The sequence below is a fragment of the Venturia canescens genome, chromosome 2 (genome assembly GCF_019457755.1).
Source record: "Venturia canescens isolate UGA chromosome 2, ASM1945775v1, whole genome shotgun sequence".
NCBI classification, from domain to species: domain Eukaryota; kingdom Metazoa; phylum Arthropoda; class Insecta; order Hymenoptera; family Ichneumonidae; genus Venturia; species Venturia canescens.
In genome coordinates, this window is record NC_057422.1 from 19,569,595 (window position 1) to 19,594,752 (window position 25,158).

Sequence of the window (25,158 nt, forward strand, 5' to 3'; positions counted from 1 at the left end):
TCACAAATGAGAGTTGGAAAAAGCACGAAAATGCGCATACGAGGAACGACGAATTATTGCGAGATAAAATATTCGGTAAATCTCATTACAGGATAGCGCCGGCAACGAAGGAGCTCGAACTCAAGCCATACCCGATCTACGGCGCGATCGTAGCAGAAGTCGGGTTGAACGTGTTCACGGGTCAACATATCATACGAAGAGTCGTCGTAATTGAAGACGCGGGAATTAACCTCAACTCAGAAAGTGATTTGGGATAGGTCAAAGGAGCCTTTATTATGGGCGTCGGTTACTGGACCAGCGAAAGAATTGATCTACGATGTGGATGCCGGTGCTCTCACCAACACCAGAACTTGGGTAATGTACATTTGAAATTCTTACACCACGTGGTTTTTCTCTTGTTAGATTTTCAGCTCCTCCTTTTTTCTTCCGATTTCAAACTTTCTGTAAGGATGTGCTTTCGCCAAATAATAATTTGTTCAATATTTTATCGTAACAAAACACTGAATGGTCAAGGCTAAGATACGAAAGAAGTTCCATACCAAATTTCAGCTAGATTGAAGGTAACAGCTATGCGAAAGTACAGCCTTTCGAATTGAAACTGTTTTGGTTAAAAATTATTGAGAAAAGGAAAATGAAAATCAAGTTCCGACGCGCATCAATACGCGTTTGCTTATTCCGGATTAGATTCGTATTTGTAAATGTGCGCCTGAAATTTTTATCGCGAACTAAAACTCTTGGATGAAAACTACATTTTGCGTCCTGCTCGCACACAGTGCCAAAACTTGACCTACCTCCCTCCAATCGGCTCCGAAAAGTTCGTTTCGCGGAAAGTTTTTGCTTTTTTTTTGTTTTCAAAATATTTCTTTTAATCTTATTTTTTTCCAAATATCTAGAGCCCTCGATTCCGTCATTGAACTTAAATTTAAAGTAATATTAACATGAAGTGGATGCATACCTTCGGGTTTCATTGTGTGCCATTCTTCGCTGGTTAATGATACGGTAAAAACTTGTCCATTTTCGCGTTCACTTTCAGAAGTTTCAGAATCTACTTCAGACTCGTAGGATTCTTCTAAAGTAGAACCATTATCGGATTCTTCAGTCGTGCAATTGTTGTACGACGGAATCGAAATGCCCATTTCACTTCGTGCAATTGTGAGTATTTTACGACGATCTTGTACGACACTGTTGTAAACATGATGGGGAGTCCACTTTTTTTGCAAATTATCACTGATTTCCGTCCATACTGATGAACTATAGGCAGGAAGGGTGGTTGTTGAAAAATATGAAATAAATTTTTTTAAGCTGTCTACAGCTTCTTCCACTGTGACAGCGGCTTTCCGTGGCATTGCAAATTCGCTTGTTCCAACCGCGAGTACGAACACTGGTGCACCATTCACGAAACAATAAAAATCACAAATAAAAAGTTCAAGCACGAAAATAATTTAAAAAAAAAATGGATATGAATCAGAAAATCATAAAATTGAAAGAAGCTAAGCCGTTAACTGTGCAACGGGAGGCATGAGAATGAGCTCGCTTCGACGATGAGATGGGTGTATGTGGTGCACCATACAATGTATCGTACAATTCGGCGAAAACGCTTGCGATAAAACGATTTTTTAGGGAATTCGCGGTGGGTGCATGGAGAGTTGGAGTATATATTGAATGTTATATACATATACATAGCTTTTTGAGTCGTTGCATATTTTTTCCCGGAATTCTGTTCCACCTTCTTATTTTGTCAATTTCTGAGATTTCTCAAATAGCGATCAATTGACTTCGTTGCAAAGTTCTCATTCTCGCGGATCATTTCAATCTTTTCTGAGTATCTAGATTTCCATTATTAAAACATTGAAATTTGGACATTGATAATTTTTTTTTTTTTAATACTTCGAATCGTATTCCGATGTATTTGATAGAGGGTGGATGCGGGTGTGTTGGATGTACCTTAAATTAAGCAATTCGACGCTATAAGTCATTTGAAAAATGTTATATTTAATAATAATTTCGGAACAAAAGAATTGTTAATACGTCGCGTTTTTTCAACCACGCCATAAATAATTTTTGTATTTGTTTAGTTTTAGGACGAATTCTAGAAAAAAAACGAAAAATTTTTTCTCTAATTTCTAATTCATTTTCTTTTCGATTTGTTTAGATTCAATTCATCCGGATCCACGAAACCATCGGATTTTCATCTGAATCAAACTCACCGCCGTTACTACCAGTTTATTTCTGTAAGAAAAATCGTATGACTGGATTTGAATAATTACGGCTCACGTTGGCACTACAGAGGGTCAAATAAATTATAAAAGAAATTAATAATTTATTTCAGTTATTCTCAGAATTATTTTTTTTTTAAATCCAAATTTACATCAGCGAAGTGATTGTGGCATCAGTTGCTTAACGATTAGTCGATCTACTCGATTTTGTTTCATTTTTCATACTGCTTTATCGGCTTCGGCTTTATTTTGAAGGGCGAAAAAATTTCCGGCTACTTTCAGCCAAATTGCATTGGTAATTCGATGCATCGACTTTCCCTGCCTCTAAATTGCATCGCACTAAAATTTCCCGTGCAGAGCAATTTATTTGGCCTGGAATTCGTTAGCACTTGTTCAAGACGACTACATTATGATTTTTATTGGGATGGTATGATTCAACGTTTTCCTCCGAGAATCTCGAGCAACGTTCACTTTAAATTACATGTAATTAAAATCCAGATTGAATGGAATTTGAGGTTTTAAGTTCCGATATGGAATCTCATATTCACACTGAAAAGTTCACTCAATTGTTAATTGAGAGTCTATAGATAAAAATGTACAGCTATCCTCAACCTCGCAATTCTTCTCGTTCCTATAGTTTCCTCATTATCTTTCATACCGTAACTTCCTGAAGCTTTCGCGCTGCGAATTGATGTTGGAGACGTATATTCCAATTTACTTTTCAAACGACTCCCTTTGCGCAATATTTCTATAATTTTTCTTGTTTTCTTTCTTGGGGGTTTCCAGGTTTTCTCAGCACGTTGAGGCTCAGTTGATAGTTTGAAACCGTTGGACGAGGTGGTTGAGTGAAAAACGGAACGTAGAAATGCTTTTTTACGCATTAACTAAAAATATTCAAGTTGAATAAAACTTTCGAGAGTTGTATATGTTAGAAAGTGGTTTTTGGATCAGGTGTGAAAACGCAATTTTTAGTTTAGTTTTTAAAATAAGTTTTTATTTGAATTATAAAAAAATAGTTTTTCTATCGTGCAAACAAGTCACCGCATGAGACTCACTTCCGTCATTGGAGTTCAGTCTTGTTATATCGAATTTGTTTCTCGAATGAATTTTCGCTGGAAGATCAAACGACAGAGGAAGGGGAACGGTGTTATGATTTTATATGTATCAATACGATGAATTACAAGTTTATTGAAAAATACAGATCAATCCATATTCATAGAATCGAAAGGAAAAAAGTTGTCGATCTCAAGTTTCCATTGCCCCCACTGACGCGTCTATCACTTGCGCATCAACTGGAGTATCCATCGGTATTATTTTCGGTGACTTTCTCGTAGGTGAATACATTTTTCGTAATGTGTCATAGTGCTTGGCATCCTGAAACACAAAAAAATCTTCACGTGAATTTTTCCATAAGAAGCTGTCCAACTGTATCTTGAATTTTGCTCGCGATATTGGTATATGAAAGACGAGTGCTGAGCAGCATTTTTCGGAACGATGACATAACTCGGATAGAGTTATTTATACCCGTTGATCAATTATTTATGTACGTATGAATTTTTATACACTATATGTAAGATATGCGCGAATATTGAAAAAATTATATTACATTTTTATCATTTTTTTTCCTCTCTGTCTTTCCGCTCGACAATGGGATTCGTTGGCTCGTCGTTCAGGTCGTCTCCGTGTATTGTTTTCTCTCGCTCCGACTCCTGTTTCTATAACTCCCTCGTCCTCGAGCTCCGTTTTTCCCCGTCGTCGCGGCTTTTGCATTTTGCTCTGGATTGAATCTCGTTGAGCCACCGGTCCAACCACTCGCGGTTCTCATTGCCGTTGGAGTCGCCGATAACTCTGCCGCTGTTATAGTGACGTCGTCGTCGAATTACTCTGGATCGCCTGGAAATATCATGAAATGTCAATATGAATTTTGGCCGATCGTCTTGTTCCATTTGTACGGTATAACAGCCGCTATTCAGCTGATTCGTCGGATTCCTCGCATCTGGGATGCCATTTAATTATTTCATCGAACAATTGGAGCGCTTTCAAGCGCTTCGCCAAATCTCGCGGACTTGGTCTATATTTATACTATTTTTTTTCTCATCGATCCGATTGACAAATGAATTAGCAAACATTCTACTTATGCCAGGCCGAGAGCGTACTGATGAAAAAAATCTTGAATCAACAAAAAAGAAAGTCAAGTTCAGGAACGAAAATCCAGTTTTTTTTTTTCAATCTGCCTTCAAGAGTTACAGCAAATGCCACAACTTTTTCTCCATCTTCAAAAGTTTTGATTTGAGTTCATACAAGTAAAAAAGTATTAGTTAAATTATTGATTTGAAATTCTGTTCGAAACTCGAGTTCACTTTTTTTATCATCGGTTCTGATTGTGATCAATTTAACATAAACGACTGCAGGACATTTCATAAAAAATCCTATACGATCATACAGCCTAGAAAAGATTATCTCGAAAAAAGCGAGAAAATGACAAAATATATACATATTCAATATATACATACCTCTTGAACATTGATGTTGCCTTTAGCAGAGATCTCAAAGAGTTAAATACTCATTTGGGTGGCAAAACGTTCAGTATCCTCGGTCAGTACAACTTTTTGGTTAGAAGCATCGTTTTTGTTATCCACGAGAACCCTATTGACTGTATTGCAGTTGTGGTCAATCTTGTGTAGCCATCGTTTGACATCTGCAAACGAGTCACCTCTGGTAACGTCGTAACCAATGATATTACACCATGCGTACCCCTGTAGTACATTGACGTTATTGTCCTGAGTTCCTCCTGTCCTGTGGTGTCCCATACTTACAGCTTCACCCTGTCTCCTTTAACCTCTATAGTCCTTATTTTGATGTCAACATCTATCATCGTTAGGTAACTACTGTTGAATGTGTTGTCCGCAAACCTCAGCAGTAACGAGCTTTTTCTCACACCTGTAAAACCAAATTCTCACAATTAATTCAGTTTCCAAATTTTGGTATGTTTTGCTGCTATTTGTCATCATTGTTCTCAAGTTTGAAAGTTAATTGAATACAATAAACTGTTTTCTTACATTAAATTGCAAATGGTCTTTGCAATTTAATTTATTCGAAAAAAAAAACGTCGAGTTTCATGGCATTTCAATTGTGCAAATTCAATATTACACTGTACATACGTGCAAAGAGCAAGAGAGAAAACTGGGAGACTGGGGGGGGGGGGGGGGGGGGACAAAATTGATCGGGTTTGCGAAACAACACAGGGGTGATTGAAAGACTTTTGAGCTTATTCACCAAGAGACTGCTTGCTTCCACGTCACATGTAATAATCTACCGTTTAGCTCCGACTCAAACTTATTGAATTATTGATATAACCTCCTCTCCCAACCTGTGGCTGCTTATGAGACAGACCACTTGAACATCTTGTTTCATATCCAATGATTTTCTAATCTAAAATTTGTAATTATCAAGAGCCGCTCGAGGCAAAAAAACGATTTATCATTGAATAAAAATATTACTCCACAAACTTCACGAGCCTCCTAACAAAAATTCTAGTTCTTCCGACTAATCCAAGTTCATGAGCGCAAAGCCAATCAATTTATTAAATGTTTTGTTTTTCACCTGGTGTACAGCCAGAATCGATATCACCGATGTATCCAGGTGGATCAGAAGCACATGATTGTAAATCGAGTCGAGAATTCGAGTTGTCCAATGCATGAATTTTCACAACGCACGGATTGTCACAACACTCATTCAAGAGAGCTTTGTTGGAAGGGCAATCGGTGTTGCTACATCCTAAAAAAAGACCTGTATAGTCTTTAGGCAACTCATGAATTGCCAGCGTAGCTCGGAGAATATTCGCAACGAAAGGCATGATGATTAATTCGGTACCACTCGGCTTTCCTGGCGTGGGGAGCTAAAATTGCGGCGAGCACGCTGGGACGCAGATGTCTTACACGCAAATGCACTTGCTGCATTCTTAGTCAGATCGAGTCAGGAACTGCGTAAAAATATTGAAATTGAATTTGAAAAGTTTATGAAAAACGACTATTCCCGGGTCTGTAGTCTGTATTTTCATCCATTTTAGATGGAAATATTCGTTGCCGATATCTGCGTTCTGCAGCATGAAATTTTTTTCTTGCACTGCACTGCGCACACTCACTGCGCACACCGGAAGTGCGTCGTTCTAGGGACCCTAGGTTAAATCAACTAATTATAAATAATTTAATATCAATTAAAATATTAACTCTCGAACGATTTTCTTTCACTCTCAATCTCTCTCAAACGATTTTCAAGCGATTAAAAAAAAAATGAAACGTCCAAGTCCATTATTCTAGGAGATAAAAAAAATGGGGGCCAGCTTCACGCTAAAAAATAAAATCATTTTTGCCAAAAAAATAATTACTCTCAAACAATTTTTTTTTTCTCTCACACTCTCTCTAACGATTCTCAAACGATTTGGGTTAACGAAAGTTTAAAATAATTAAATAAGGGGGCCAAGTTAACGGAGGTCTGCGAGAAAGCGTCCTTTTCTACTATTTAATTTGTGCGCGCGCATTTTTTATTATACAAACTGAAGAGAAAATCGTTTTCTGGTGTTCAACACTTCCATATTCGAAGTTATAGTTCGTTTTTTTTTTAATTTTGGATACGAATAATTCATTTTTGATATTAATTCAATTCCGAAGAATACCTTAAGAAAATACTGTCAAATACGGAAAAAAATCAATAACGAGGACATCAATATTTTAATGTACAAATTTGGAAACTTTTTTTTATACTATCTTTCCCGTTATAAAAAAATGTTTCAAATTGAAGTTTTCAAAAATGAAATTCGGCTTTAGTCACTTCGGTCGTGGAAACAAAAGAACACAGAAAGTAAAAAATGAAAACCTATTTCATTTTGATAATTTTCGATGAGCGCGTCAATATTTATAATTTCATCTGGAAAATCCTGACAAACGATCGCTGGAAATTCAGGGTACATTCTACTCGGACGCTGACAGCGTTAATAGCGTTAATAACCCTGAAACGTGTTCGATTTGAAGTGAACGCGATAACGCTGGTTGCGTTCACGTCATGTTCGACTTGGTGCGATTACAAAATGGCGAAACCAACAAGAGATCTTGTTCTTTTTCAATTACTTGACGAAATAACACTGGATTCATCGAAAAGTGAAGACAGCGAAACAAGCAGTAGTATGATAACAGACGATTCTCTCTGTGGACGCGTTCAACCCTTGAACGTCTGGAGCGTTGAGAACACACAATTCTAAACCCACCCATCTAAACGCTTGTGCGTTTACAACGCTTATGCCCGTTTTCTCCAACGTTAATCTGAGTTTAAACTCGGTTCATACTATCTCGAAACTACATGAAAAAAATTGAACTGAGTTTGAACCGCGTCGGAGAAAACGGCCATAAGTCGAACGCAAAATAGCACAATTAACGCTGTCAGCGTCCAAGTAGAATCTACCCCACATATCAACTCCACCAAAACATTTCTATTCGTAAATGTATAAACTGTAACGACTGTACCATGAAAATAAATAATTAAAAAAATGTCCATCAGAAAATATTTCTACTCCAAAAATGTTATATCATATTACGTCACCACCTCACTTTTTTTGGTGAATTAGTTTTCCAGGTTAAAAATAAAAAAATATTAATTAAAATTTGATAAAAATACCTTAATATATAAATATTAGAGCGCCTCAAATAATGTATAATTTTAATGGATGATCATAATTTATTCAACGGTTCGGTACATACAATTTTGTGTATTGATAATTATGGCAATTAATCGGTGAATATTTACGAATGGATTTTGGATAAATCGTTCGGTTTGTTTTCGTTCTTCCCGTGTTTACGTTTCACGCGTTTACGCTTGTATTGGTCGTGTTTGGACTATTCGCTAAGCGTAGTAGCAGAGCGGAGTGGGGATAGAGGCGTTCGGTCAGCCAGCGGGAGAGAGGGGAGACGGGCGGATACTGGGCGGAGCTCGAGACAATGGAGAGGCGCAGGCGCAACATGATTCGCTTCACTCACACCACTCGGCGCGACAGGGAGGGGGAGCTCCGACCCGTGGGCTGGACAGGAGACGGGAGAGAGGCACAACACGTTTCGCTTTTCGCTTCACTCACCGCCCGGCGGGCGTAGGGTGAGGAATGGGGTGGAACGTGAGTGCGCTGTTATCGCTACGCATTGTACATTCCAGTGCATTGAGAAAACGGGACACTAAATACGATACGTGGAATCCTACTTTATCTTGAATTACTAAAATAATCTTTTTTTATGATTTAATTTTTTTCAATCAATCGATAAACAAATAAAATAGAAACCAATAAAAATTGGTAGCGGTCATAATTTTATCAATTATTGTAACTTTAACAGTTATTTCATAATTTTAACAGTAAATTCAATCTCGCTGAAGCAACTGATCGGTCATCTAAATTACAAAATAAAAGAACTTAAGATCGTGCGAATTGATAAAAGACACGAAAACACAACGTAACGAATATTAAAGTTGAAATTTAATAAAAAATAATGATTCGCTTCTTGTCAATATACATTTTTTTCTTTAATTTCTGAGATTCCTTTTTTTGACGCAACTATAGATAAGCCGATAGGGAAGTCCTCGCACTCGATGTTATTATTATTACAAAATTTTCACATGAATGAGTATTTATAAAATTTTGGTAATTGGTGAAAAATAGTATCGAGGCAAGGGCCAGTAACGGAAAGAGTTTAGTGACGCCTGTAACATAGTTTCGAGAGTCTTGTGTATGCTCGCACGCGCGCGTGTCCGCAAGCGAGCTAAGATGCAAGCATACCCCGAGCAACGCAACGCAAAGCAAAGCACCTAACGCACGGTCCTAAAGCCATGGGGTTGTCGGCAAGCGAAGACGGACAGTCAGTAAATCTACTCCATAGCGGATAGTTTGACACAGTTCCGAGCTCGATACAGTTTCTGTATCACTTTGAAGTCGCGCAGGCAAGATTCCATGCAGATAAGTCGGAGTTGCAAACGCTGCACGCTAAGCAACGCACGCAACGCGTATAACCGCAGCTATGTACAGCATTACGAATAGTTTTTACTAGTCAAATGCTAACAATAGGACGCGAGCAACCGACCACGCGTGCACGCACGCGAGCACACTCGATTCTCTATGAAACGGTGGTACAGGTTTTGTCACTACAATTGTTTCTGTTACTCGACATATGGCTTATCCATTTGCGCAAAAACGGTTTTCTGGGGAAAAAACCTAGGGAAGAGTAGGCAAAGAACAGCCCTCCCTGAAAATGGGGATATTTTTTTTCGTTTATGTTAATTTTCGTATTCAATCGGTCGTACAATTAAATAACGAATTTTTTCTCTCGTGTCGGTATAAAGTTAAATTTTTGGTGAATAAAAACCCAAATTTGTTCTCGAGAAAAAGACCAGCGGAAATATAACTTTGTGATAATGAATCGCGATTACGATTTTCTGCGATACGGTGAAGTGATAACAAAAGTTAAAGGTGAAATGATAAATTTCAAACATGGGAGAACGAAAAAACATTGGAAGAAAAGTGTGTTGAAAACATGTGGAAAGTTCTTTATGATCAGAACCATGGAGAAGGATAAGAGAATCGTAGAGGCAGAGGGAGAGCGAAAGGATCGTGGAGGAAGACGGAGAGGGAGAGGATCGTCGAGGAAAACGGAGATCGCAAGGATCGCGGGAGAAAAAGGTAGGAAGAAGATCGAGGCCCGTTCCTGTAACCGTGAGTAACTACATTAAAGATTTTTTTTTAACTATGAGTGCGCGAAATATGAAAAGTGATTTTCATGGTACAAATGTAGACATTCTGCCGATTGAATGATCAAAACACGTACGTGAACGTCAGGATGACATTTGGATATTTCATGGAAGTATTTTTTTCAAATAATGTACCGAATTTTCTGCAGAGTTGATATGTGGTAGTTGTGCAATCAAATTTCGGTTGAAATGTTTCTGGTAAAGATGTAAATGTGTCTTTACTCGACTGTCAACAAAGTTGGGAATCTCTGTCGTCGTATCTTTTTTCTTTATCGAAGAAAACGACCGTAGCCACATCTGTGTTAACATATTGGGAACTAGACTCGAATGTTCGGTTAAATTTTTGGGTACATTCTACTTGGACGCTCCCAGCGTTAATAGCGTTAAAAATGAACGCGGTGACGCTGGTTGCGTTCACGTCATGTTCGACTTGATGCGATTACAAAATGGCGGAACCAACGAGTGATCTTGTTCTTTTTTCAATAATTACTCGACGAAATAACACTGGATTTATCGAAGAGTGAAGACAGTGAAACAAGCAGTAGTACGATCAGAGATAAAAGACGATTCTCTCTGTGGATGCGTTCAACCACTTGAAGTCGGGAGCGTTGAGAACACAATTCTAAACGCACCCATCTAAACGCTTGTCGCGTTTACAACGCCAGCCAAGTTCACGGAGGTCTAGAATTTCGACCCACTCGTTGGCCTCGTCAATTTATAGTCTCGACGCGCTCGACACGACCTCTCTATTAAATGAAAACTTGACTTATCCAAAATGGTAATCAATAAATGAACCAGAAAAGGCTCCATTTTTAGACTGGACATCCGTATGTTTACGAAAAATGATAATCCATTTTTAAATAATAAAATGAATCAGTTTTTTTCTTTATTGAACGGTCGATCTTAATCGATTCTTAAATGTCGATTGATTCAAGGTATCGACGTAATGGCGCTTCGAGGATCCTTCAAATAACTCGATTCCAAAATTCGGGTTAGCAAAAAACTCCTTGCGCAGGTGTCAAAAAGACATTTCGCAAAAATTTGCATATCTTTGCCTGAGGTATTATGTAGCGAAGGTAATTTTCATTGAACCGCTCATAATTTGACAATGCCATAATCGCAAATATGAAATATTAACAAGACTAAAGGCGTAAAAGAGTACCGTTAGGATAGAAGTCTCATCGTTACAAAGGATAGGGGAGTGGGGAAAGAGTCGCTGCTGCTGAAGCACCGGCGCATAGTGTTACCAGACAATGTAGAAGTGAGAGAGAGAACGCTTAGAGCCTGAGTGTGAGTGAGACGCGAGCCGGAAGTTTTCCTTTCACTCGACGTTTTCCTATAATTTGTTCGATAATACAATTTTTGAACGCGATCTTTTCGAGATTGAGGTAATGCGATGAAGAATCAGCTGTTTAAAAATCGTTTCAGTTTTAATGCAAAGTGAACAACTATGAATAACAGACCTTTGTAAAGTCACGCAGCGTCGCGCCGTGTCAACGCGAAATAATGTTTTTGTTTTTTTAATACGAAAGAAAAAGTTGAATTTTTGGTACGACATCGATAAATAATAAGGTGCTTTTAGGGTGTAAATTCGTGGACGAAAAAACTTACCTCAAAGCAAGACAGCAAAAAAATATTTTGCACCGATTGTGAATAAATGAGAAGTTCTCGTACATTTTAATAATCCTCAACGAAAAGAAAAAGAATGAGATTCGGCGAGTGATTTTTTTAAATCTGGAACTTCCGTTAAATTTTTGGAACAAGCATATAAAGAAATAAAAATCGATGTTCGGAAATTGATATTCCATTGATACGACATGGCTAAGCTACCGTTGCGTAAGCACGAAGATCCGTCATGAGAATCCTCAGGTAGAGAAGAATTTCGACGGAGTCTAGACCGGTGAGAATCTGGAGAGGGAAAAGCCGACGACCATTCGGCCTCTTTCTTTCTTCCTTTCTTTCTCCCTCTCTCTGTGTCTCGAATAAAAATCATAGGAACTAGAGTGCATCGCGAAAGAGAAAGAAAAAGTAAGGAGAGAGAGAAAGAGATAGAGCGGAATTATTGACGTGAGCGTAGACTTTCATAGTTTGGACGCCGCGACGTGATTTTAGTCTTGGCAAAAGTTGTTAATTATTGCCGTTAGGATCGCTGTATACGGATTGTGTGTAGCGTCGGTGCGCCGTAAACCACGACGAATTGACCTTGGCGATGTCTGCGATCACGTCACAGGCGCGCTCTAACGCTTCGGGGTAGAAGAGGCATCGTCGAAAAGGTAGCCCGCCGCGTTCTCTCTCTGTCGTATGTCTCGGTTAGTCGACCATTGTGTTATCCTTGTCGGGCCTTCGTTCTGTAATGGCTACCGTAGTCGAGTTTGTTGACGCCGCGCGGTGGAAACTTTTGCCCCGTTGAGTACGAGTAACGGGCTACGCCGCCGCCCACATCAGACTTTTTTTTTCATTCATTTATATTTGCCAACGAATTGGATTATCGCGATAGAATTCGGCAAAGTGAAGTGTGTGAGAGTCGAAGAAGAAAATAAAAGGAGAGCGACCGAGCGAGTGAGGAAGAGTGCTAGGGAAAAAGACAGAGAGAGAAAGAAAAAGAGAAAAACGGGAAACAAGTGAGACCGCGGCGCGCGTGAATATCGAGACGCGCTTGATCGCCGGTTTATATGCCAGCGAGACGCCGTTGTGAGGAACCCGAGGGGCCGCTTGGGCGAAATGACCCTCGCGGGCCAACGCTCTTTGACAACCGTTTTATACTGACGTGATCATTGCCGCTCTCGGATTTCCCCCCTCAAGTGTAGTGGAAAACAACGTGCTCGTGGCCGATTTTTTTTCTTTCCTTTTCTTTTTTTCTTTCCTTTGCTCGGTTTTAGTACTGGTGTTGAAAACGCAAGAGCGTGCGCGCCCGCGCGCGATCGAACGGGAACGCATACACATTTTAAGGAGGGTAGAAGAGGTGGGGGGCGGAGGAGAAGGAGGAGGCGGCGGCGGCGGTGTTACAATATAACGAAAGCCTGTCTCTATCGCGAGTACCGTTTATCGTCGATTTTCGAATCTAATAGCTTTTTCTTTTTATTTGTTGCCTCTTTGGTATATTTATTTCCTTGTCCATTCGATCCTCCCTACCCGAGAAGACGAGATTATACACGGATGCTGTTTGGTTACTCGCGCAAGGAACGAGGACGACCACCGAGAAACGGAGAGGGGAAAAGAGAGAAAGAAACGAAAAAGTGAGACAGAGAGACGCGAGTCGCGCGAAAATACGCGCGCGCTAAGTTCGAGGACTCGGTTTGTGTGAATAAAAAATCGCGTCGCTACCGCCGTGTATGTATATATATATATATATATATATATATAACAATAGGACTAAAATTATTGCCTAAGCACGTTTTGCGTTTATGGTGTAAACCGTATGAAAAGTACCGCCGTCATGGCAACTGTGAGATCCTCGAGGAGTAGCAAGAAGCCGCATTTTATCTGTTCGAAAATGTGAAACATTTTTTACACATGTAAGTAAATTTATCCTTTTTGGGTGTTTTCATTTATTTGAAGAAAATTAAAAATTTCTTTCATTTATAACCTAATATGTATCGTTTTTTTTTCTTCTAATTTTTCCTTCTTTTTGCATTTTTTACAAATTTTGTCGCGTGTTTTATATTACGGTACATAATGGAGAGGGGAATACCGGGTGGTGAGGGAAAAAAAGAGCGGGCGCGCGCGCGCGGGCGCTTGGCCTGTTGGGCGGTGAGACGTAGAGTGGGGGAAGTGAGGGCGCATCGCTCTCTCTCCATCTTTTCTGTTTTCTCAGTCGTGCTCGTTCATACGCACGTATATCCATCTCTTTTGCTCTCTTTCTCGCTCCGTCTCTCGCTCTATTTCTATATATCGCGGGTTTCTCTCGGCGTGGCTTTGATCAGGGGGGTCGGGAATCCAACCCACACACACACATACACCCGAAGCTCGTGTGTTATGCGTTTGTCGATTCCTTGCTGTGTGACCGTATTCGATCAGGTGAAACCAACAAGTTCAGATAGAAACACATTCACGAACTAACACTCACACACACATGAAATATGTTTAACGCCTGATCCTTGGCGCGGATCTATTCTCGTAATCGCAATATGTTGCGTTCTTGAAAGCTCCCGTTCACGTGGCTTTTCGAGACCCTTTTTTTACCCCACCCCTTCAACATCAATTTCTTTTCACACACTCGGAACGCGAGGAGAAAAACAACAAAATGCTTCTTTCAAAAAGTTCTAACGATCGTTCCGACAACGTCTGATTTCTTGTGGTCGAACTGAAATTTTCACAGGTTATGAGAGGAACATCTCATTTTTTCTACTTGTGTTCATTCATTTTGCTTTTGATTTATCCATTATTTATAATTTGTTCCTTTTTTCTTCCCATTCATCTCTTAATCACGAGCCATTGTTCTCTATGCTCGTCCTTTGGACTTCGACTCCATGCCCACGAATTTCAATTCAAGCTCACACGAGTTATATTCGCCATGAAATTTCTCATACTAAATCGGACCTTTAAAGATATACCAACGATTTGCAACGATAGGAAACAAAACGGAAATATTTGCTCAATAAGAAAGTGAAAAACTATAAAAGGTGATTCGAGACAGAGCCCATTTTTATTTTGCGTAACGCATGACCGTTGGATTGTACAGGGTCAGAGGCGGCTCATCGATGGCCCTTGAATCAAACGGTAACAACGTCGTGTGGTTGAACGCGACCCGTCCTGATCAAATACAGCAGGTATGCGACGCATACGAACACCACAAAAAACCCTTCAACAGTCCTTTTTCATTTTTCTTAATTTCCTTATGATTTAATTTATGCCTATTTTATCTTTTTATTTTTATCTTTTTCTGTTGGTCGAATGAAAGAGAAAAATATTTGAAGTTCGTGGCTTCACAAAAATTGACATATTTTCTTCTATTCACAGCACGTTAAAGACGAGCAACATCGTCACCTGCAGCATCAGCAACGCTATCAGAGAAGCACTCTGAAAATCCCCAGTCAGAGCCAACATATTCAGCAGCCTGTCAAGTGCTCTATGTTCACACAGACCGAGCCTACTAACAGTTTTGCTCATAACGATCATAGTAATTCCAGTTATACAGAGCAACGACAGGTGACTCATAATTTCAAAATATTTATTTGTGTTCATTTGTTATTGATTTTCACAAAACTATGATGAATGATGAAGTAGCAGTAAATTTTGTTTGACATCCAATATCAATGGGTTCCAACAGTTCAAAAATCTTAGTAATTTTTTTTGGACACATAAGTTATCAATATACGATGAAGTAATTAATGCCATGAACTTAAAATCAAGATTAAAATTCTTTAGAAAAACTTGAAATCGTTTTTCTGACTAGACTCTAGAAACACTGGAAACAAAAATTCTCCGACTAGTCATCCAATGCAGAAGAATCTGCTCCAAAAAAGTGAATGAAATTTACTTTTTAGTAGCAGTTCAATTTTGATCTCAACGTTTACACGTAAAGCGAGCGTTTATTATGTACTTCTTACAATTGGCTTTCAGGGACGCGTTACAAAAAATCGAAAATTATCATATAAGATTTTTCAAAACACAATTTGATGTTCTGCAAAAATACATTGGGAGGGAGGACAATTATTCAAAGTTCAGTTTAGAATTATAATTTATTCTATTGAATGTTCAAGCTAAAACAAGAAAAATTTGCTGAAAATTATATACGGGATAGAGAATGTGTGTACATTTATATGCCTTCGAGATCAATGATGTAAAGACGACAAATAGAGATCGTAATATGGAAGAAATTCATAAAAAATATTCCAACATAATGGTAAACTCATAGGTGGTACAAAAATGAAAGAAATTTTGCTTACTTAAGTATTCGCACTGTTGCGAAACGAATTTTTTGTATTTTTTAGGCATAATTGTAATGCGTAACATGATCCCTCGACAGACACAGCAACAAGCAACGATGTTCGATCCTCAGCAAATACAGCAGCAGCAGCAGCAGCAGCAACAACAAGCTGCGCAGAGTCAGCAGTCGCAGCAACAGCAGTCTCAGATGTATGTTACAGCAGACAAGAAAGAGGACAAGTCCCAGCAGCAGACGACGGCGGCTGAGTTCCCATACTTCTACAATGTCAACATGCTGCAGAAAGTTCAAACAAATGCGGTGAGCACAATTGGTGCGATCACTACCGACGACAAGGGTTGCTACCGTTTCGATGTGCAACCTGTCGGTTATAACGCATTACTGAACCAGATGAGCATAGCGGCTGCTACAAGCGCGACCTTCAAGTGTGACATTTGCGGCTTGGTTTTCGGTCATATGAGCCTCCTTAATCATCATAAAAGGCTTCACAATACGACACCCAGCAATCTGCAACAACCTCAGCAGGTTGTTGCACAAACACCTACCACCGTCACGGTCGCTACCACACCTGAGCGACCTTACACCTGCGACATATGCGGCGCGTGCTTTGCTTTACCTGGTGAACTCAAAAGCCACAAAACAAATATGCATCAAAAGCCTAAAGTTCAACTCTGCGAGGATTGTGGCAGCGAAGATCCCTGCGAGCATCATCCGACCAAAGTTAAAAAGAGTAAGCGCACCTCTATGTTTTTACTACTTTTCGATATCTCAATTTAAATTGTTGGAAGATATCAAAGTGCTTTCATATTCAGAATATCTGCATTCACCAATTTTTTCCCCCAACTGTTATAGATAAATCGAAAGCAATTTTAAGATTTTTGATTCTCAAATATATTCTGGCTTAACCAGAAACGGAGAATTAATCATGAGGACAAAGAATTAGACCTCACCCTCGATCCTTAAACGTTGCGCTTAATACGTGCTCTTCTCTTTTTTTTACAGCAATCAAACCCGGTCATCATCCGGTAAAACGGAGGGGAGTTACGAGCGTTACCAAGTGCCACAAATGTAACGGGACCGGGATCATTTTTATTGGTGAGTTTTCAAAAAAAGTTAAAATATATAAAGAGAAAAACGCTCTCCTTCATTATTCGCGAAAGATGGGTGAAAAAAAAAGAAAAGACAAATTATAAAAAGAGAGAAAGCATCATACAATCGTTACATTTGTATTACTAACGAGACCCAGCAGCAAACAAATTTGATCTTTCAAATTGTTGTTTTTTTTTGTTTTCATTATCTTACCGTTGTTTCTTTCATGTAACACACTTTCTTCAATACTTTTTTGTTTTCTTTTTTTTTCGCGCCAATGCATCCACCTTTCCATCATATTATCATTTCATTGCTGTCATGATCGTACATCCGGTGATGTATGGTAGGTAAAGACGACGAAAAACTAGATTCTGGAATCAGTTCCCTTGCGAAGTGTACCGGCTGCAAGGCGACAGGCCGTATCATCATAGGAAGTAAGTCGGACTAAACCACAGCCAAAAAAAAACTCGTGGGATATATAAGTCCTTTTACGGTTTTTTTTTCTATTTCTTATTAAAAGGATTTAAATCCCACTTGTTTTAGATGGTGACAGTTCTGAGTCCTTATTTTCCTCCCCTTTCGTTGCCTTGCTCTTTCTATCTCTTTTTTTTTTCGTGCCTCCTTTTTATTGTCTCTGAATGGATAAATTATCACCGATTTATATCGTTACCGAAGGCGACTTTTTTTTTTCTCGTAATATTGAGGAAAAATAAACACTTGTTTCCGCTCTGCAGAATTGATAAATACAAGTCATTCTTGAAACGATAAATATATAATGCTCATGTGGTACTCTTGCATGATTTTTTTCAAATGGTAGAATAGACGAAAAACATCGGGTCCGTGACACACCTGTGTGACAATCACCAAATGTGTTACGAACTACGATTTTTTTTGGAACTCCCAATTGTTTCCTTCATGGTTTTTTTTTTGGGTAGAACTGTCGGCATCTAAATTTAAGGACGATTGCACGGAATGAAATCTCCCCTAAGGGACAGTTTTATAAATTCGAACAGGTCATCTTCATTAACCGCGCAAGCAAAATGCAATTTTCGATGTCACGGTTCTCGAATACCGCTTTTCTTTCGTGATACGTGCCACAAGAGGACGGTAACAATCATTTTTCAAATATTACAGTCTTCCAAAAATTCATTAAAAACGTAGCGTAAAGATTGTGCTAAAACAAAAATGAACTTAAATGGTAGTAAAAATACTGAAATCGTTAAAACAAGTCTTGCACTTTTTGCTAACCATTTATCCATAGTTGATCGATTGTGATTCATTCGGGATTATATTTATATCTCGTAGAATATGTAGATTTCCAGTTGTTGAAGTCACTAATTTTTGAGATCATCCGAGATATCGAAACTCTTGAAAAAATAATGAAATAACAGACATGCGAGTGTCCTCTTGTGCGTTTTGCCCGTTTCACGAAAAAAGGTCTATTCGATCCGTACCCCGTAACTTGCAAACGTCTCATGAAACAGCATTGAGCACATCTGTTTGTAGAACTGGCCCTTTGAGGAAAACTAACGCTTCCGTGGTATTTTTAATTTCAGGCGGGAAGCAAAATCAGAACCAGCCGGAGAAGCCGTTTCATTGTAACGTTTGCGACGGCACTTTTTCACGATACTCGTCGCTCTGGTCCCACAAGAGACTTCACTCTGGGGATAAACCATTCAAGTGCGAAGTCTGTGGTTTGGCCTTTGCGAAGGGTAAGGGATCAGTTTATGAAGAACAGCAACTTTTCGCGTTGTTTTGTTTATTTTTGCCAGTTCCTTCTTCACGCTCGTAGATTGCAAGTAAAATATGAAAAGTACCCAATTTTGTTTCACATCTATTGCTTTTATTATTTTCTTAACACTTCGAAAAAAAGAAGAACCTGTACCCTGGACGTTGAAATTTGTTTATTTTTGTACTTCGAATCAAGTCTCATTTTGCCTATTTCTTGCCTGTTCTCTTAAAAACGTCACCAAAATGTAACGAATCGTAGCAGTGATTTTTTTCCATTTCAAAAATAGTTTTCAACGATATTTTGAATATTTTTTCCTCATTGTAAAATTCATTGCAACAGAAAACTACCAGATTTCATCATTTTTGTTACTGTCACTCTTTAACCTTTACCACACTTATTGAAACTAGTTACCATTATCAACACAATGAACACACGTAAAATTATTGTTTTTGCTTTTTCTGTTTTCTACACGTCACCATACAGCGGCCTATTTGAAAAATCACGGACGTGTACATACCGGTGAAAAACCGTTCAAGTGCAGCGTTTGCGGTATGCAATTCTCTCAAAGCCCTCATCTGAAGAATCATGAACGAATTCACTCGGGCGAACGTCCTTATCAATGCGAGGTTTGTGAAAAAACATTTGCGAGACACTCAACCCTATGGAACCATCGAAGAATTCACACCGGCGAAAAACCTTATCGGTGTAACACGTGCGGCTCCGCATTCAATCAAGCGACGCATTTGAAAAATCATGCCAAGGTCCATACCGGTGAAAAACCCCACAGGTAAATCTGAACCCATAACGTACCCGTAATATTTTTTCGAAATGATTTTCGATGATGTTCAACTGTTGTCATTCCTCTTTTAAGGAATATCTCGGTTTTTTTTCATTCCAAATGGGCATTGAAAAAATTTTTGTTCATTTTTCAACTTGGAGTATAACTTTTCATCATATACGTGAAAAAATTGTTACGTCTGACATATTTCAAGGATTATTATTCATTTTTTTGCATTGTTGGATTTGTTATTTTACGTTAATAATAGGTTAATAAAAGTTGAGAATCGAACGTTGATGGAACTTTCGAATGCTCATGTATGAAAATTGATTGTTGCAGATGTGACATTTGCGAGATAGGATTTTCGGATCGTTTTGCGTTGAAACGTCATCGAGCCATACACGAAAAGTACGGACAAACGGCACGAAATCAGAACGCGAATAGTGCGTCGAACGCGCAACAGGCGAACACGAGTAATCAGCAACAGCAACAGCAACAACAACAGCAGCAGCAGCACGATCAGCAGCAGCAACAGTCTCAACAACCGCAACCGGGACAACAAGTGGTGGTGGTGAATGCGACGACGCCCGTGACGGTTAGTCAAGGACAAGGGCAGGCAGTGATGCTCGACGAGGTTTACAAATGTCAAGTGGCCTTCCCTGAGCCAAAATGATTTACTTGAAGCGGATCTCCTGGCACGAAAAGTCCTGAAGCGAACAAGGTTGTTGCTCCTCTTTATTTTCATAACAACTAAGGCATCGTTGCGATACGCGAAGGAACATCAAAAGAGAATAACAAAAGAAAGCAAAACGGGGGGAAGGAAAGAAGAAAAATTGAACAAGACACATGGGGTGAATCTGTGTGAATGTGCGTAAACGTTTCGCGAATGGGGGTGCATAATTGGAAGAACGCGGCAAGGGTTCTTGGGGTGGAAGTCTAGGTTGAATTTGGTTCGAGGAAAAGTTGAGAAAGACAGGAAACGTTACGACGTCAAGATTGCCTCCGGAGACTTGAGATGACTTTGAGAAGGGAATTTTCGAGGGAACATTTTAATGAAAGTGAATTCGTGGCTGAAGTGAATTTCACAACGGAACAAACGTGGACGATGCTGATATCTCTTTCTGTCTCTTTTTTTCTCTCTTCCGTCCACAAACATACGTGAGATCAGTGTCGAGGACAACGATTAAAAGGGACTAAAAACGAGCTCGAACATTATTTCGGGGTAAGGGAGGAAGAAGAAAAATGAAGGGGGTGAAAATGAGGAACGCAAAAACCTTTATTGAAGCTGCAATAACGATAGCGAGTATCGAACGGCAGACTAATCTGTTTTATAATTTTAAGACGGAATACTATATATTATGAATATCAGTTACTGTAGTTGATAGTTTGTAATTAGCCAAAGTAGCTGGCTAGAATATCTATACATATATGTATCACTTCGATTTTTATATCCTCCCTTGTTAGCATACGCGAGCGACAAGTCAACTGTCGCTCAAACTCATCATCTTTTGTTCCTTTTTTTGTTTCTCTTTCTCTCTACTCCACATCGAAGAACCGTATTTTTTGTGGTCTGCACGAAATCACTTTTCCACACATCTTTATCTTGTTTTTTGTTTTTGAATCCTCATTTTTTTCGGCGATCAATTTTCTTAGAAAAATTCGTTCGTTACTGGCATCAAAAACCCGCGAGATCCTTCATACTTATATTTTTTAACTTGTTTTTTGGGGCCCCGTGTTACTACGTCATTAGCTTCTACAGGGCCTCTGGTGACTCTGCTTTGACTCGCGAAAAGTCCCGTAGACAATCAGAAACGCTCGCGAACAGAGCATCGTTTTGTAGTTTTTTTAACCGAAAATAAATAAATAAATAAAAAAAAAAAAAAAAAATACTAAAACTTTTTATGAAAATTTTATTGACTCGTGACTATACAGGGTTGTCGATAGCTTCATTGAGAAAAAGTAAAGTTTTTTTGTATTCACATTCTTTGTTCAATTCCATCTCAATTTTCGACATTGAAACAAAAAAAAACCTGACGATATACATAATATTTGAAGAACAAAAAAATGTTCTAAAATTCATCTAACTTATTTTACTGTCACCACCATATAAATTCGTGGATCCTTGACGATCGTTAATTTCCTTCTTTCAAATATTTATTTACGAATTTGAATGGAAGACTATTTTCATCAAATGACCCATCGTGTCATTTTTGATTTGATTTAAATCCGTTCAATATTCAAAGGAAACCCTAACGAACTCGTGTTGATTGAACGATCGATGAGAAGTAAGTTGTTATGGGGAAGAGAAGGAAAGAAAAGACGAAGAAAGATTAATCCGAGAATTAGAAAGAATTTTCTTGTTACCCACATAAAAAATATTATTTGTAAAATACGAAATATCAACAATTACTTTATTATTATATTTACCCATTAAATACGGTCATAATACCTGCCACAGTATTTTGGATTAGATTAGATAAGTCTGTCAGTTGTTAATTGCGATTATAGTAATTGTCCTCTTTTTTTTTTCCGTTCGAGAGTTACTATTATTTTATTTTTCGAAGTCAGACACGAAAATGAAAAGCAGCAAAACGGAGTTCCAGAGGCTGAGTCGGATGGGAGGAGAGGGGAAGTAGGGTGAACGGCTAATCTAGCTTTTTTACAATGATTGTATATTTTAGGCGAGCTCGGTTCGGCTGAGAAAAAGACGTGCGAAAAGGGAATATAGCGAATTTTGTTCAGTTTACTGAGAGAAATGTCGTTGTCGATTATATTATTTAATGCATGTCATTATTCGTTTCTCTCTCTCTCTCTTCCCGTGTTTTATTCAGTTCACAGTAATTTCGGAAATATTACGGTGGAGAAGACCGCTCACTTTGATTCTGAACTTTTCTTCCATTTTTTCTACGACGATCCCTATCGTCGAAAGTAGCGAAACTCTAAAATTTGACCAATTATTAACGCGAGTTCGAGCTTACAACATTTTTCGATAGGTCAGTCACGATAATTACGTTTGTGTCGTTTTGTACATACGAATAACTGAGGAATCGTTTTTTTTTTCAATCCTCGTAGTCTTCCTCCCCCAACCCCCGGTATTTTAACTTTGAATAATCAATGAAGCAACTAGAAAAAATTCTACTTCTCGTTTACTCTACCAAATCGCTTTAGAACTTCAATATCTTTGAAAAGCAATCTTGCATGGCAACTTGAAGACCGCAAGTTCCAAAAATCTGATGTCCATCCTAAATTAAACGACAACATTATTTGACCGAACTTTATCAGCTGACTGCCTTAGAGCACCCTCCATTTCAAGTAGAAATCAAATTTACCCGTCTATGTATGAATAAGGAATTACTAAAAAGGGATAAATCGTATGTGAAAAACAAGAGTGGCAAGGGGGGAGGAGAGAAAAGGAGGGAAATGAAGATTCGAATTATATAAATATCGATGAGAAATGCAAAATAACATTAATTAATTAAAGACGAGGAATACGAACTACTAGGTGATTAAATAAAATTTAAGAAAAAACTCACTGTCGCAAGAGTTTTATTGCGGAGGGAATGAATGCTCGTGAACATTGAAATAATTTGTGGCAATTTATCGTCTCGACGAATTCATGTTTGTAAATTCGATTCGAGTGATGAATGATCAAGAGGAAGAAAAAAGCGGGCGAGAGAGGGAGAGAGAGAGAGAGAGAGAGAGAGAAACGATATTTGTAACGTTTTCAATGCACGAATAAATTTCTCAGACATACATCCCCTTGACAAATTCCATAACAGTTTTTCTATCATTGTACATATCATAAATTGGCGTATCGTAAACCGAACCGCACGAAACGCAAATTATCGCAAATACCTCCCGCATTAAAGTCTTGCGACATGGGAATGAAACAAAAGCATACTGAAAAGGGGAAAAGAAATAAGAAAATAATTGAACGTTATAAACTCAGAGCTTCCATTTGAATCAAAAGGTTTGGAAGCGTCTTCCTATGCAATCGCGCGATAACCTTAACCGACCGAAATTTCGGGAGGATGATAAGCAACTGAAGATGAATTTGAAAAAATCTGCACCTCCACCGTCGACGCAATTTGCGTGGGGAATTAACGAAGAGCGTAAAACATGCGTAGAATGAAGTAAATGGGCACTCGAGCAGCAAAACAAAACAGTGCGGCGAGAGGATACAAAAGCGCAAAGGTTTTAACGACTATGAGATGAAAAGTAAAGATAAAGCACAATGACGATAAACATATACTCTCCGTTACAAAGAATCAAAATAATCCTTTTAATTTTCTATTAATTCTCCAAAACTTATTTTATTCATTGGACACATTTCCGTACGAGAGCAAGCTATAATGAAAATAGAAGAGAAAAATAATCGGCATTTTTTCATTTCTGGCAATGAAATCTATAAAAGACTCTTCGCTTCGGTTAATAATAATAATTTCGAAGAAATGAATGACGAAACGAAAAACAATAGTCCATTCGCGTTCGTAATCCACGTAGATTACTTGTACAGCGTACAAACGAGAAAATGTACCTATAAAAGCATTAGTCCTAAGTTAGATTTATTTGCGGAAAAAAGGAACAACAACAACAACAACAACAACAACAACAACAACAACTGAAAAATGATGTTTAAATATTTTTATTGATAAGAATAGAGCGTCTACACGATCAGTGGTTCTTGTGAGAACGGACCTATTTTTTTCACACTGAAGCTGAATTTTATTGATACATAGAACTCGGTAGTTTTTCATAAAAAAAAAAAATAAAAAATAAAAAATAATATTAATATTGATAAAATAAATGATAAGACAGGAGAAACGATCGACGAGAACGAGGATGATGTTAGCGGTGAACGAAACCTCGGTAATTTGTAAATTTTGTTTAAACGAAGAAGGAGCGTTGGAAGCGCGCGAGCATTATATTTGCGATGTGGTATTAATCGTTCAAGCAAGACAAAATAAATGATAAATAAATGAGTAAATGGATAAGGTTTTATCGAATCCCCTCGCACAGGCAAATATACTCCTGTGTGCGTGCGTGTGTGTAAACATAATGTCGTATAGGAATTTTGTATGAGAAACGATAAGGAAAAGAAAAAAATGCAAAAAAAAAAATCACAAAAAATTCATGAGAAAAAATATGTTATGCTAAGTTTACCTACTGTCAATATATCTAGGAGTATAAATCGAATGTACGTGTATTATACTAATTATCGCTTAGATAAGGTACAACATTGATTTAAATCTAACTAGCACACGATTATATATCAGAATTTAGGTTATAATAAAGGTGTCCACTGGGCATTTCATTTTTAGATTGTCTAAATCGTCTCTCCTTTCTCCCATTTTTCAATCGGTCTCATCAATTTTGTCATTATATTTATACTATTCACAATGAATCGTTTCGATTTTTCTTTTTTTGCCATTTCCGGAGATTCCCGGACTTGCGACAATTTGGAGAAGCAATTTGGTAAAAAAAAACTTTTTATGACGAAATTGATGACGCGGAGAGATTTGAAACGACGTTCGAATCACTTCGACCTTTGTTAACGAATGGACCAGTAGATTCAAAACTTCAAAAAAAAGCTCGATTTCGCGACACTCCTTTCGCGACCTCGCCCATGAGTCGAGAGTTCAATTTCTTCGAAAGGGTTTATCGAAAGCCTCCGAAG

At 38.3% G+C, this 25,158-nt stretch overlaps 1 protein-coding gene and 2 long non-coding RNA genes across 15 annotated transcripts; 2 read left to right on the forward strand and 1 right to left on the reverse strand.

The window, feature by feature from the left end:
• The first annotated feature begins 360 nt into the window (after nucleotides 1–360).
• Nucleotides 361–2,316, forward strand: LOC122406740 (uncharacterized). Its single transcript, XR_006260062.1, has 2 exons — nucleotides 361–1,152; nucleotides 2,153–2,316. It is a non-coding gene; the product is annotated as an uncharacterized lncRNA (long non-coding RNA).
• Nucleotides 2,317–3,384: 1,068 nt separating this feature from the next.
• On the reverse strand, nucleotides 3,385–6,618 carry LOC122406739 (uncharacterized). 5 transcript variants are annotated; one of them, XR_006260058.1, is made up of 5 exons: nucleotides 6,604–6,618; nucleotides 5,820–6,393; nucleotides 4,730–5,156; nucleotides 3,823–4,109; nucleotides 3,385–3,590 (listed from the first exon to the last, which is right to left on the reverse strand). It is a non-coding gene; the product is annotated as an uncharacterized lncRNA (long non-coding RNA). The 5 variants fall into 5 exon arrangements; XR_006260057.1 differs by lacking the exon at nucleotides 6,604–6,618 and having other exon boundaries at nucleotides 5,820–5,993; nucleotides 6,090–6,365; XR_006260060.1 differs by lacking the exon at nucleotides 6,604–6,618 and having other exon boundaries at nucleotides 4,730–4,972; nucleotides 5,033–5,156; nucleotides 5,820–6,365.
• Nucleotides 6,619–11,264: 4,646 nt separating this feature from the next.
• Nucleotides 11,265–24,801, forward strand: LOC122407250 (zinc finger protein OZF-like). Of its 9 annotated transcripts, XM_043413333.1 has the most exons (11): nucleotides 11,265–11,383; nucleotides 11,578–11,895; nucleotides 13,136–13,510; nucleotides 14,677–14,764; nucleotides 14,955–15,143; nucleotides 15,964–16,612; nucleotides 16,885–16,977; nucleotides 17,319–17,405; nucleotides 18,528–18,683; nucleotides 19,187–19,490; nucleotides 19,821–24,801. In XM_043413333.1, coding segments are annotated over exons 3-11 (1,902 nt in total). In that variant the 5' UTR covers nucleotides 11,265–11,383; nucleotides 11,578–11,895; nucleotides 13,136–13,508; the 3' UTR covers nucleotides 20,155–24,801. The 9 variants fall into 9 exon arrangements, with proteins under 9 accessions (XP_043269268.1, XP_043269267.1, XP_043269269.1 ...); XM_043413332.1 differs by lacking the exon at nucleotides 11,265–11,383 and having other exon boundaries at nucleotides 11,426–11,895; XM_043413334.1 differs by lacking the exons at nucleotides 11,265–11,383; nucleotides 11,578–11,895 and adding an exon at nucleotides 12,072–12,304.
• The last annotated feature ends 357 nt before the right edge of the window (nucleotides 24,802–25,158 follow it).